Genomic DNA, 15218 nt, shown 5'->3' with positions numbered 1-15218 from the left:
AGCACGCCAGGCCAGCGCTCTACCACTGAGCCAACCGGCCAGGGCTAGAAGTTTTGTTTTAAGAAATTAAATTAAATGATAGATGTAGATAACTTTGTTAGTAACTTATGACCACAGCAGTGTAGTTTTACTAAACTTTTTTGTTATGGAACTCATTAACTACTATGAAAGTATGTGAAGGCCAAATTTTATTATCACTGTAAGCTTCTCTCAACATGTCATATTATTAAAGATTTTGTAGTATCTGGGAGTTTTAGAATAACAAGTTACCAAGTTAAGATATACTTTAGAAATCAGAGCTCTTTTTGCATTCATAAAAAGTATAAAACTAATTGAGCTGAAACTTCACCTGCAATTCTGATAAGGTAGAACCTTAAAAATACTTAAAAGAATCAGTGTCCAGTTTAGAAAAATTAACCTGTAGAGGAATGAAGCTAAATTAATTGTTTGTTATTTAAATGGGCATGATAAATAATAGCTTGTAGTTTTATTTATTTCTTAAAACAGTTTTTGTCTCTTTGCCAGCATCAAACCAAATGTTATTATAAAATTAATGACTCTTCTAAAACAATTGACTTTCATTTTTAATGTAATTTTATAGTAATTATATATTGTTTAAAAATGCAATTTTTTAGAACAGTTTTAGACTTACAGAAAAATTACAAAGTCCCCATAATTGGTGCTCTAAGTTTCCTCCTTATTAACAACACTAGTGTGGTACATTTGTTAAAAATTAATGAACCGTTATTGATAGTCCATACTTTGTTCAAAATTCATTAGTTTTTATCTGATTTTGTGTCATTTTTACCCTCCAATTTTATTTTTTCAGTTGAATATAGTTATATTATTTTATCTGGAAAATAAGAAACTTAGTTTAATATTTTGCCATTGCATGGCTGCATTTTTATTTCTCAAGGAAATAAATTTTGGTTTTGTTTTTTTTGTCTTATTCTTTTCTTTTTAGCTTACGAGGAAATATTTCAGTAAAAGCAGTTAAAAAAGAAGTAGAGAAGAAACTTCGATGTCTCCTTGCTGATTTACCACTGCCCCCTGAGCTACCAGGAGGAGATGATCTCTCGAAGAGTCCAGAGGAAAAGAAACCAGCAACCTCGTTACATAGTAAAAGGAGGCCTAAGTATGTGCTTGTATTCTTTCTGCTCTTAAACTGACTAGAGGTGATTCTATATCAACATAAAAATCATAAAACACAAAATTAAGATTTAAAATAAAAGTGTATTTATTTTTTCAACTCAAGTATATGAATAAACTCTTTAGAGCTATGAAAAAAATTAATAATTGCTTGCATACGTATTCAGAATGACTAATAAAACCAAATCGAATTTTCTTTCACAGTTTGTAATGTATGAATTTTGGGAGGAATTGTATTAAAGATAACTTTTATAATTAAGGTATGTATTTAAATAATATAGAATCACTGACATTGGACATGGTGGAAGTCAGCATTAAGTGAGCCCAAACAAAACTAGTAATAGGCAAGTTCCTAGACTTTCCTTTGGTTTTAGTCCTTTGCTCTCATAACTGAATCCATTCTTCATTTTGCAAGAGATGGAATGGCGGAAGGTTTGAAATTTTTACTCCAAACTAGCTTCAAGTAAGTCCCTGGAAATAACTCTTTCTTTGAGACCTGTTCATCAGTTAAGTGGGGAGAATGTTGTCTTCCTTTTTTAAAAATAAAAAAAACAACTAAACCGAATGCAAGTGTGAGTAAGACTGAGTTAGATCTGATTTCAGTGTTGCTGTTGAGGTAGCACCGAGTGTAAGATGATTTTTCTGGTATGGAGTAGGAAGCTGGAAAACTGTTAAAATAGTCTTCCTTTGAGCTGTATTTCTTTACTTAAATTTGTTTCTACTGGAATATTAAAATACTATAAAATTACATATGTTTTTGAAAAAGGTCAAATATTTATATGTATAATATACACATACATATACTTAAAGAGTGGATTTCTGAGCATTGATTTTATTACCATAGTTCCCCCATGTATAAGACACACCCTTTTTTGAAAAATTTGGGGTCTAAAATCTGGGTGTGTCTTTATACAGTGATTGTAGTTTTTTTTTACTTGCATTTCCTGCTTGTTTTTGTGCACATTGTTGAAGACAGTGATTCGTCATCAGACACAGATGAGGACAAGCTAATGGGTGGAAGTTTTGACAGTGATGAAGAGTTGTATGAATTTTATAGTGAATAAATTTTGAGTTCAGTAACTTTATGTAATACTTTTTTATTTCAAATTTCAGGCCCCAAAATTAAGGTGTGTCTTATACGTGGGAGCGTCTTATATATAAGGAAATACAGTAGTACTTTTGTATTCTTAGACTAAAAGTCTTTATGGTGTTTTTATTTTTAAGATAATTTTAGCTATCATAATTCTAAATTTGTCATTAAATTTCTGGTAATGTTTGAAAGCATTTATATATATATTATATATAGAAAGAGAGAGAGAGAGAGAGAGAACATGAATAAAAAAGAACTCTGCTGGAGGTTGGTGAGAGAAATTTAACTCTTCATACTAATGTTGGTTTTGTCCACTCACTGAAAAATGATCCTTTATTTCTGAAAGTCCTTCATACAAGCTTTACTTCTTCTCTTTTTCAGTTTAGTACTAGTCTACAGAAGAAGAGTCAGTGTGGAGAATGATATCTTGACTTTCATGATAATTTATAATACTAAGTTCCAGGGTTACTTGTTTCAGATCACAAATGTGGAAGGGTAGGGGTAAATAAAGGATATAAGATTGGGTGGTGGGTGAATATTGAGTTTTTAACCGTTTGTTTAGTTTGCTTGGTTGTATATAAAAACTTCAGAACTATATTTGATAGAATATGTGGGCCTCGCTATGGTGAAATCAAAGAAAAAGATATTGACTGGGGAAAACGCTGCGTGGATAAATTTGATATCATCGGAATTATTGGAGAAGGTACCTATGGACAAGTTTACAAGGCCAGGGATAAAGATACTGGTAAGAGTGCGAAATGCTGTGAATCTTTAGGTTTGGAATGTATTAATTGTGTTTCTTTTCTAATATATAACTTCAGGAATTTTCAAGAAAAATGTTAAATTTTTATTAACATGTTTTTGTTCTGTCTTATTTTATATATTCAGTTGTGTAAGAATTGAGTACATACATATGAGTGGATATGCGTATATTTATATTTTCTAAAACTGCTCCTTTAGTATTTGTGATTGTAATCTGGCATTTAGGTTTCTTTTCCTTTAACAAATTCTTATGTTGTCAGTAATCATGAAAAAAGTATATTAATGTTACTAGTCTTTATAGTGAATTTTTTTATAGTAAGCTTTATGCAACACTTTTATTTTGGCCAAAATATTTTTTTTTCTGTAGAAATTACCTTTTATTTGGAGGCCAGATTTAGCAGCTTGATCTTTCTAGAACATAATCAGGAACCTGAAAGTTTTAAAAAGCCTTGAAAAAGAGGAAAAAGTAACTGTCAGAGGCTATATATTTTATAATACACTGAGCCGGAGTATAATCTTATAATTCTTTGTTGAAATAAACCAGTTTAAAATAACATAGCTATTTCAGGGTATTTAATATAGGGGAGACTACCTTATGCTTAGAACCTCCGGAAGGCAGTTACAGGATGGAATAATATTGATAATGATGATTCTGCATTATAAAAAAGAGATTAAATAACTTTTAAAGCTATGTAATAAAAAAAAATTATCCTCAAATTAAATTTCTCTAAAAATGAATAAAGTATGTTTTAATGAGTAAAGGGATAAACATTCTTCTTAAGTAAAGAATTCCTTTTTTCTCCAAAGAAGTAGAATGAACAGACCTTTATTATAGTGATGATTATTTTCTTATCACGGAATTTATGTGTGTGCATATGTGTGTTTTATTTAATATTTATGTTTTATCTGATTCAAACGCACATATCTAAATTATAAGGCTGTTTATTTAGTGAATGGAAAGAGCACATACTTTTGCGACAGTGAAACCAGATTTTGAATCCCACTTTTATTACTGGATAACTGGGCAACTTTAGGCAAGTGAATGAATATATCTGACCATAGCTTCTCAGCATTACAATTGACAGTTTCCTTATCTGTTCAGGGAGATTTTAAGCATATATTATATAAGGATATTTGATAGATTTATCCTCTTCTCATTTACTTTTCAAAAATGGCAGTGTAATGTATCTACTCTTCTTCATAATGCTTTTTTTCATTAGTCTTGAGCATAAAATAATAATACATGTAGACCTACCCTATCTCTTTATCCAGTTGTTTGTTATTCCACAGTTTGGATAAATATCTTAAAATTTAATTTCTTGAACTATCAACGTTATAATGTATGTTTGAAACTAAAATATATTTTGTGGGTTGCAATTTGAAGAACTTGGAACAAAATTATAAATTAAAATGAATTTAAAATTAAGAAAAATGTCATGTGTTTTTTGTCAGCTAGTAACCTGATTTATTTAATTTTCTAATAGGAGAAATGGTAGCCTTAAAAAAAGTACGTCTAGATAATGAAAAAGAAGGTTTTCCGATTACAGCAATTCGAGAAATTAAAATTCTTCGGCAGCTTACTCACCAGAGTATTATCAATATGAAGGAGATAGTTACCGATAAAGAAGATGCTTTGGATTTTAAGAAGGATAAAGGTATGTGTGCCTATTTGCATAACCAGTATTGTGTACTCATGAGTTAGCATTCTTGCAGATTTAGTTATAGATATGGACCATTTAAATAAATGTAGTTGAGTAGAAGAATTGATTTATTTATTTCGTGGTTTTTGATTCACATAAGTAAACATCACAGCACATTTACCAGTATCACACAAATAGTACTTGGTATTTCGAGCATCACTGTATAATTTTTCATCATCTTTGTTTAGTGATTGAGAAAGAGTTTATGGTAGTATTAGAATATGTATACCTTATATTTTCAATGTTATAATGTCTTAACATGCAAGGAAATTTTATGGTAAGCTTATTATTTCTGAAAGTGTGGAGGCAAAAATCTTACCTGAAATTGCATTTAATAAACTGCATCTTGTTCATGGTTGGCTTTTAGCAGAAAAGCTGAAAAGAAATTGGTGCATTTCTTATAGTAATGATCATTAGGGCAAATAACGGGTGAAAGGAAGGTTCTACTGCCAGTAGGTTTTAGATCTCAGAGTGAGATTTTGGAGCCAGTGCTGACTCCTTTACACTCTGATTTTTGAAGAGCAGAATTTTTTTTTCTAACTATGTCTAATATAAAACAGATTAAAGTATAAGGTTCTGATTGAACATGGTATTTAGCCTCTGTCTGTACTAAAACACACACACACACAATCTTATTCTGGGAACACAGTGTAGAATGATTGCTATAATATATGGTAAGTGTTTTTGTATAAAGGAATTTCTGTTTGAAAGTATTCTATATTCATTATGGAGATCATAAGAATTATTGTTTTACTTGATACTGTCACTTCCATTAGTTTTGTCCATGATAATGCCCATATTACTTAGCCTTACTTTTATCCTAGTTTGTATTCTTAATTATATGTTTCATTACTTCTTACTGTGTAGTTCAGGGGTCCCCAAACTTTTTACACAGGGGGCCAGTTCACTGTCCCTGACTGTTGGAGGGCCGGACTATAAAAAAAACTATGAACAAATCCCTTTGTACACTGCACATATCTTATTTTAAAGTAAAAAAACAAAACGGGAACAAATACAATATTTAAAATAAAGAACAAGTAAATTTAAATCAACAAACTGACCAGTATTTCAATGGGAACTATGCTCCTCTCACTGACCACCAATGGAAGAGGTGCCCCTTCCAGAAGTGCGGCGGGGGCCGGATAAATGGCCTCAGGGGGCTGCAGGCCCATAGTTTGGGGACCCCTGGTGTAGTTGAAAGTATACTGGTTTGACTTAAGCTAGTATGTCTGGGATTTGTGACGTAGCTTATTAGCAGTGTAACCTTATTAACAAGGTTTTTAGCATCCTGAGCCTAGCCTGCTATCCCTTTATTCATTAAAAGGAAACATTATTTCTCTTACTGTGCAGTAAAAATTAAACTTTTATACTTGAGGGTTGTGTGGAAATATTGCTTATCATTGACCTTATACTGTAGCCAAATTAATATATAATATTTGCTTTTTTTCCAGCATACCTTGAACCTCCTGCTTTGATCAGTGGGGTCATACCACCTACCTGTCTCTCCAGTCCAATCTGTGCCATTTTTCTGATTGCTTACCAAACTTCAGTCATAGTAGTCTTTTGAATGATCACATATACCAGTGCACTTCTCTGCCTTAAACATTCTGCTTTTCTGGACTTAAACCCACTCCCAACACACACACACACTTTGAGAGGTTTCACTTCTCACCCACTAGGTCTCAGCCTTATGTTGCTTTATTATGACCAATCTTCCCATTTTCTCCTGTATATAGACACACCATTTAAGAGCCCCAGATAGTCTTTTTCTTCATAACTATCAGAATAACTGTATTGATTTGCTACTTACTCGTTTTCCACATAAGGATGGGAACTATACCTGCTTTATTCACTGTTATAATCCCCTACCTAGCTCAGTAACTGGACCACAGAAGGTACTGAATGGCTAATTGCTGAATGACTAAGTGAGCTCTACTTACTACGATCTTGTCCATGCTTTAACATTTTTAAAAACGACTACTGGCCATGAACATATAAAGTATTTATGGCTTCTATATATTTGTGGTCATAATTTATTCTCCTTTCGAGAAATCTTTGTTTTTTGGTTTGGTTTGCTTTGGGTTTGATTGCTTCATAGTGCATAGCACTGTATTTTGCAAATCATAGATTTTTATGTATTTTTACCCTCCTCTTACGTTTCCTCAGCATAATTCTGTTTGTAATTATATTAGATATGATAAGTAAGAAAGTGTGTTATTATATGAGAAGTTACATTTAGATGCCAGTTATAAGTTAAATGTATTATAACAGTATGTGAGAAAGTATAGAATTTAAAAGATAACCCCTTTTCAAAATTATTTTATTGAGGTATAATTGACATATAATATTATATTGGTTTCAACAATTCAATATTTGTACATATTGTAAAATGATCACAGTAAATCCAGTTAACCTCAATTGCCATAGGCCACAAATTGTTACTCTTGTGATGAGAACTTTTTAAGATTTATTCTTAGTGACTTTGAAATATACACTTCAGTATTATTAACTGTAGTCACTATGCTGTGTATTGTACATACCCCCATGACTTACTTATTTTATAGCTGGAAGTTGGTGCCTTTTGACCACCTTTGCTCATTTCACCTATCTCCTATCCCCTGCTTGTGGCAACCAGCAGTCTTTCACTTATCATAATGTTCTCAATCAGGTTCCCTCCATGTCAAAATTTTCTTCCTTTTTATGGCTGAATAATATTCAATTGTATATATACATACCACATTTTATTTATTCATCTTTTTTTTTTTTTGGTCAGAGAGAGGAATAGATAGTGACAGACAGGAATAGAGAGAGATGAGAAGCATCAATCATTAGTTTTTCATTGCAACACCTTAGTTGTCCATTGATTGCTTTTCTTATATGTGCCTTGACCATGAGGCTACAGCAGACCGAGTAACCCCTTGCTTGAACCAGCGACCTTGGGTCCAAGCTGGTGAGCTTTGCTCAAAACTGGATGAGCTCGTGCTCAAGCTGGCGACCTCGGGGTCTCAAACCTGGGTCCTCCACATCCCAGTCCGCACTCTATCCACTGCGTCGCCGCCTGGTCAGGTTCATTCATCTTTTGATGGACACTTACATTGCATCCATGTTTTAGCTGTTCTAAATAATGCTGCCATGAACATGGGGGCTGCATATATCTTTTTGAGTTAGTGTTTTTGTTTCTTTTGGATACATACTCAAGCAGAATTCCTGGATTATATGATAATTTTATTTTTTATTTTTTTGAGGAACCTTCATACTATTTTCCATAGTGGCTGCACCAGTTCACATTCCCACCAACAGTGCACAAGGGTTTTCTTTTATTCATATCCTCATCAACAATTGCTATTTCTTTTCTTTTTGATAATAGGCATTCTAACAGGTATCAGGTGATCCATAATCCTTTTTTAAATGAATCCATTAATTTTGATGGGAACCATCATGAGGCAGCATGATTTAGTAAAAGGGAAAAAGATTTAGAGGCCTTGAGTTATAATCCTGACCATGCTTAGCTGTGTGACATTCTATTAATTGTGATTGCCATGGTGAAGCAGAAAGGCAGTATGGGAATTTGGATTTTATTTTATATGAGAATTCATAAGATTTTAAAAGGTGAAACTATGTTAAACAATTATAATATGAAAATTATAAACAACAAAATCAAGTAAAATATAAACTTATAAAAATATAAACATTTGCTTTATAACACAAGGCATTGACTGCATAAGAATGGCAATATAAGCTCTCACTTGATGATGTCCCACACTACCCATCTTATAGTTAAGAAGCGGTCTCCTCACATCTGTAGATGCTCAAGTGCACTTGCACTTTATCCTAAAAAGTCTGTCCACTCTGGCTATGATTGGACCCCTGTTCTTACAGGGGCAGAAAAGAGGAAGAGCAGAGTATGGTCCTGCTGCTTATTCATTTATTTCTTAATCAAGTGAGAGGAAGGGAGGCAGAGAGACAGACTCCTGCATGCTCCCTGACCCAGATCCACCCGGCAACCCCTGTCTGGGGCTGCTGCTCTGTTACTTGGCAACTGAGTCTTTTTCACACCTGAGGTGAGGCTATGGTGCCATCTTCATTGCCCAGGGCCAACTTGCTCGTTTGAGCCATGGCTACAAAAGGGGATGAGAGAAGAGAGAAGGGGAGGGGCAGGAGTGGAGAAGCAGATGGTTTCTTCTCCTGTGTACCCTTACTGAAAATCGAGCCTGGAACTTGCACATGCGGGGCTGACTCTATACCACTGAGCCAACTGGCCAGGACCAGGTCGCTGCTTTAACAAAAACTGGCTTGATGAAAAGATTCTCTAGTTTATGCTGCCACCTAGAAGACTTTGGAAATTTGAGTTGCACTTTAGTCCCCAAAGATGATCTCTACATCTTATATAGTGAATTCTCACTCAGTGGGCCTTGCAAACCAGGAACTGGCTGAGGGAGTTAGAGCAGTGTCAGGTGGCTTCAGTTGTGTCACAGTAGGAGGCGACCACAGCTTGGTATTTGGAATTGTTAGTAACCATGACCATGCTTAGCATTGTCTAGACCTTTGTGTGATCTAGGTTGATGCCCATGCTGACACCAGTACACCCCTCACCACTGCATCTGGAAATTTCCATGGATAGTTTTATTTCTCCTCAGATAACTGCAGGACAAGGTACCACAGCTCCCAGGATTCTTCTGGATCTGACCTTGTACCTCTTCCCCAAGTATCGTGTATTGGTCTAAGTCTAAGAGATATGAATTGTTCTGAAAATTTTATTTAAAAAAATTGTCATATCCAGTATTTTTTCATGAAAGGAATAGATTGACTTGGTATCCAGAAGGCAATAGAATAGACATTCAGTCTGTTAATTGGCAAAAAACAAAAGGCCAGTCCATCTCATTTTTGATATTGATTCATTTGACCCTTCACTGGCTCCAACTACAAGAACCCCTGTGAGAAGGCATTTATATTACTGAGGAAATACACAATACAGGGTTGCTATCAGCACTGGATCTTGTTGAAGTCAGTGTTTGGTTGGCTGCTTCAGAGGAGCCAAGGCTACAACTGGCCTGGCAGTGGATGTGATTGCTCAAAATTTTGATGGTTAGATGAAGGAGGGCACTATAACCAACTTTCTACCTCAGTTCACCAGCTGAATGAGAAAGTGAAAAACCTGTGAGAATTTACTGTGTGCTGACACGTGTTGGTCACAATGGGCATTCCAAAGTTGTGAGGCATTTGAGGGAACAGATGCTACATGGTCATCTTGGTCAGTATGCCTTCGTGAAAACATTTGTACTTTCTCACAGCTGTAAGGTTTCCTTTCACTCTCCAGTTTGGTGACCAATAATACTATGCTGTAGAAGAATTTGGTATTTTGCATTTCACTGGCTATGAATATGTTAGAGTACTATGTAAATTTAAAGAAGTCATAAATAGCATTTATATTACCATGGTTTAAAAAAAAGAATACCAGCATAAAATAATTTTTTTAAAAGTTGGCTGTACTTAGAAATGAATAGAATCATGAAAAATTGAAAATAAAATATTATTTGGTGTTAAAAAAGAAGTTAATTGTCCTTACGAAAACAGGGTTAAATGATAATACCAAATCATGGGCATATTTTTGTGTAAAAACTTAGAAATGATGCGCTGTCCGGATAGCTTTTTAATAACTCATGGGATTTTGGATCTTGTGAGTTTTCAATCCGTTTATTGTTAGGAATGGGGGGAGTTTTGTTTTCAGACTTTTTTTTTTTTTACATAGGCATAAATAGACAGGGACAGACAGGAACGGAGAGAGAGAAGAGAAGCATCAATCATTAGTTTTTTGTTGTGCGTTGCGACTTCTTAGTTGTTCATTGATTGCTTTTTCATATGTGCCTTGACCGTGGGCCTTCAGCAGACCGAGTAACCCCTTGCTGTAGCCAGCAACCTTGGGTCCAAGCTGGTGAGCTTTTTGCTCAAGCCAGATGAGCCTGCGCTCAAGCTGGCGACCTCGGGGTCTCGAACCTGGGTCCTTCTACATCCCAGTCCGACGCTCTATCCACTGCGCCACCACCTGGTCAGGCGGGGTTTTGTTTCAAATAAAGTGTTTTGTACCTTTAGTTCTTCCGTTTCTTGAAGTATATATAGGAGAGTAGGATGCCATAACTTATTTTAATTTCAGTCTCTCATGTTCATATTTTAACTGTTTTTGAACTGGCATGTGAATTATTTTCCAACAGAAGCTTTGCTGTATTTTCTTCTCATTGAGGATTATGAGTTTATAACGAAATACTTTCTGAATGAGTGTAATAATATTTCATTGAAAGTGGTAATGCAGATAATAATTATCAGGGTAGAGAAGACTTTGTTTTGTCAGTTATATGCAGTATCAAGTAAAAACACAAGTCATGAATCATTATCTTAAGATGTAAGTATTTCAGTATTCAGATTAAAAGACAAGAAAATATTTGTAATATCACTTCAACAAAATAGTATTTTGGTATTTAAAATTAACATAATGTCCTTGAAAATAAAAAACCACTATTATAATTGCTATACACAAATTAAGTTAGCTATAATAGTTTAAATATCAGTATTTGCTTAGTGTGAGAATTTAAATAACTTTTAATTTTGAAGTTTCCTAAAAATCAAGAAAACAATATTCTATAGCAAATACTTGTGGCTAGGTGTCACACTGTGGTTGAGGGAAGAATTCTTAAATTTCACTTCATAGTCCCATTCCTATATGGTGCTTCTCTACGTTTGCATTTTATATTATACAGAGTTCTGTTATAGTATTTCCTGTTTCAACATGTCATGATGTTTTCATATCATTTCTATTGAAGTCCCTGAGATTAGAGACTGAATTTTATTCTTTATATTCATAGTATGGAGCACACAGATTATTATTAAATTTTGAATGAATAAAATACAGAAGTAAGAAGGTTCTGTAGAATAGGTATAATGTTAAAGGTAGGTGTGATTTGGGTAGGTAAAGAGGAATGCATTTTAATTCATAACTGTCAAGAAGCAATAAAGATTGCTATATCCCCTAAAAACTATGTTGCTTTAACTCAGCTTCTATATCTCATTTTCTTTAAAATCTGAACTCATTTCTACAATATAGAATTGCTAGTATCTCATTCTTTGTGAAGGAAATTACTGACTTATTCATTCTTTCACTGCACAGATCTTTATTGTTCTAGGTTCCACACCTGGGCAAGTTCAGTTCCTTAGTTGGTTAGCTGCCATTTAAGTGCTCTGTAGTTGATAAGTGTTTATTTTACCAGGCCCGTATCAGGGCAAGTTCAGTTTCTTAGATGCTTTTTTAGCTATCTTTCAAGTGCGCTTGGCTACTGGTTACATTTTGGTTAGGGAAGCTATTGAATATTTCTATGAAATTAAGTTCTATTGAATACTGCTAGGATTTTTAAAAAATATCTGATCCTGACATAAGCTAATTTCAGGGAACCAGAAGGATCAGTACTTGTTACATGTAAATCAGACCAGTTTGTGAATGACAAACTTATTTCTTATTTCTTTCCAGAAGTTTTTCCTTACTGTTATTAACTCAGTCAGTACTTCATCACTGGAATTTTAGTTATGGGTGCTGAGTTTCAAAAGAAATGAAAACAATTTAAATACTACAGGCTGTGCAGCCTACCAAATAAGAGAACTTTGCTAAGGAGTCTATTCTTGACAACTGTAAACGGTTTTGTTTTGCTTTGAATCTTAAAAAAAGAAAACTTGCAGGTCATTTTAATTTTATTAAGAATGAATTTTTATTTTAATATTTTTTTTTTTTTTAAAGATTTTTTTTTTTACTTTATTTATTTATTTTTAGAGAGGAGAGAGACAGAGAGGGAGAGAGAGGAGAGAGAGACAGAGAGAGAGAAGGGGGGAGGAGCTGGAAGCATCAACTCCCATATGTGCCTTGACCAGGCAAGCCCAGGGTTTTGAACCGGCGACCTCAGCATTTCCAGGTCGACGCTTTATCCACTGCGCCACCACAGGTCAGGCTATTTTAATATTTTTTAAAGATGTTATTTTAGAGAGGAGAGAGAGGGGGAGAGAGAGAAAGAAAAAGAGAAGGGAGAGGAGCAGAAAGTATCACCTCCCATATGTGCTTTGACTGAGCAAGCCCAGGGTTTCAAACCAGCGACATAAGCGTTCCAGGTCAGCGTTTTATCCGCTGCGCCATATGTCAGGCAGAATAAATTTTTTTGTTACATTGGGCCTCCAGCCACATGTTGAGGCAGATTTGAAAGGCACTCGGCAGTTTAAATTTTTTTTTTTTCTACGGGGACTTCCTGTATTGTGTTGTTCGTTATGGCATGTAAAATTTAAGTGTATAAAATAGTCTCAGTTGTACATTTCAATTTGTATCTGGATTTTATGTGAAATTTTTATTTAAGGGTACCAGGCCAGTGACTGATAGTTTTAAGATCCTGCTGCCCTCTTCCTATGTAGCACTATTACTGTGTAGCAATGATTTTCAACCTGTGTACCTCAGCACACTAGTGTGCCGCAAGAATTTTTAAAACATGCAATACCTGACTACTTAGGGGTACTGACCTCTTTTTCCTTAGATTGTCAAATTTAAAAAATAGCCAATACAACAATAGCTGTCAGGTGTGTATAAATCAAAATTATACCCTTTTTTTGGTCATATCAGCAAAAAATTACTTTTTTGATGTGCTGCAGAATTTTAGTAATTAGTTTATGTGTACTAAGAAATGAAAAAGGTCGGAAATCACTGCCGTTAGAGTAAGTAACTTTTGAGTGGGGCAGAGGAGGAGAAAGGAAAATGTTAATGAATTGGGCCTTCTTTACTTGATTATAAAAGTAATGTTTATTTTTGTAAATTTGGAAAATAAAATATAAAGATAAAAATAAAATAATCCAAATATTGTCACTATTATTTTTCTATATATTTTCCCTGTATGTTTTTTTTCACATATTTACAGTTATTTATTCCCAAACTGAGGTTCTGCTCCTCTCACTAAAAATATGCTTTACTTATTGGCATAATTTGTCACTGGAATGGGCCATATTTTACTCCTCCATTGTTGTGTATTTAGGTTTTTTTAGGCATTTAACTATTTCCTGTATTGAAATTTTACACTGGGAAATTCCAGCAGTGGTGTGCAGCGATTCATATACCTGTAACCAAGAAGGTACTTTATCTGCTCAGAAAAGTGCTGACTAACTTTGAATTATAGGTTTGGTTAGAAATCAATGACAAAGGTCCTGAAATTAAGGAGCAGATATCCCATCAATCCTAGCAGTCAGTGAGTTCTCAGACATTGGAACCAGATTCCTTTCATTCTGTTGTCTTATGTATAAGATTTTTATCTACATCTGATCATTCCCTTAAATAGATTAATTGAAATAGGAATACTAAGTCAAAGGATTTAAACTTTGAACTTTTCTGACCCTTTCACCCAAGTTTTCCAGAAAGGTTGTGCCAGTTTACATTCTCAAACATAGGTTAGGAATAGAAAAAAACTAGGAATAGAAGGGAACTGTGGCAACCTGATAAGGGGCATCTAGGAAAAACAGGGTGTTGGCTCTCACAATTTCTGCTCAACATTGCGAGGGCAGTTAGGCAAGAAAATGAAATAAAAGGTAACCAGATATGAAAGGAAGAAGTAAAACTGTTTCTTATTAGTTTGTGTGTATATGTATCAGTGTATCTATATGTACACACAATATACATAGAAAATCCTATGGGATCCATTAAAAACCTCTTAGAATCAATAAATGAGTTCAGCAAGGTGGCAGGATATAAGAGTAATGTACAAAAACCTGTTGTAGTTCTCTATACTAACAATGAATAATCCAAAGTAAAATGAAGAAAAGTTGAATTTATAATAGTCTTGAAGAGAATAAAATATTTAGGAATAAATTTGAAAAATTGTAAGGACCTGTACTTTGAAAACATCATTGAAAGAAATTGAAGACCCAAATAAACAAAAAGACATTTCATGTTCATGGGTCTACTGGCTTTATAAAGTGGCAGTATTTCCCAAATTGATTTATATATTTAGTGCAATCTGTGTCAAAATCCCAGTTGGCTTCTTTTCAGAAGCTGACAAGCTGATCCTAAAATTCATATGGAAATTCAAGAGAGGTAAAATAGCCAAAATTTTGTCTTAAAAATACAGGACTCGCCGACCAGGCGGTGGGGCAGTGGATAGAGTGTCGGACTGGGATGCGGAATACCCAGGATCGAGACTCTGAGGTCACCAGCTTGAGCCCAAGCTCGCTGGCTCGAACAAGGGGTTGCTCGGTCTGCTGAAGGCCCACGGTCAAAGCACATATGAGAAAGCAATCAATGAACAACTAAGGTGTTGCAACACGCAACAAAAAACTATTGATATATGCTTCTCATCTCTCTGTTTCTGTCTGTTCTATCCCTCTCTCTTAACTCTCTGTCTCTGTTAAAAAAAAATAGGACTCATATTTCTTTATTTCAGATCTTACAGCAAAGCTAGAGTGATAAAGAATGTGACACTGGCTGGCATTAGAAACATGGATCAGTGGAA

At 34.4% G+C, this 15218-nt stretch overlaps 2 protein-coding genes and 1 pseudogene across 2 annotated transcripts in view; 2 read left to right on the top strand and 1 right to left on the bottom strand.

The window, feature by feature from the left end:
• The window catches only part of CDK13 (cyclin dependent kinase 13), a 128515-nt gene that overhangs the window by 38989 nt on the left and 74308 nt on the right, over positions 1-15218 (top strand). The window contains exons 3-5 of the mRNA XM_066343315.1: positions 965-1135; positions 2845-2984; positions 4486-4656. Of these exons, the coding sequence (XP_066199412.1) occupies positions 965-1135; positions 2845-2984; positions 4486-4656 (482 nt within the window). The remainder of the gene's footprint in view (positions 1-964; positions 1136-2844; positions 2985-4485; positions 4657-15218) is intronic.
• Positions 5021-15218, bottom strand: part of MPLKIP (M-phase specific PLK1 interacting protein) — a 138266-nt gene continuing 128068 nt past the window's right edge. The window contains exon 3 of the mRNA XM_066343320.1: positions 5021-5076. Coding sequence (XP_066199417.1) covers positions 5065-5076 — 12 coding nt within the window. The 3' untranslated portion in view covers positions 5021-5064. The remainder of the gene's footprint in view (positions 5077-15218) is intronic.
• LOC136375998 (arginase-2, mitochondrial pseudogene) lies at positions 8140-10019 on the top strand (annotated as a pseudogene).

The sequence above is a fragment of the Saccopteryx leptura genome, chromosome 6 (genome assembly GCF_036850995.1).
Source record: "Saccopteryx leptura isolate mSacLep1 chromosome 6, mSacLep1_pri_phased_curated, whole genome shotgun sequence".
NCBI classification, from domain to species: Eukaryota; Metazoa; Chordata; class Mammalia; order Chiroptera; family Emballonuridae; genus Saccopteryx; species Saccopteryx leptura.
This window is presented reverse-complemented; position numbering and strand designations above follow the sequence as displayed.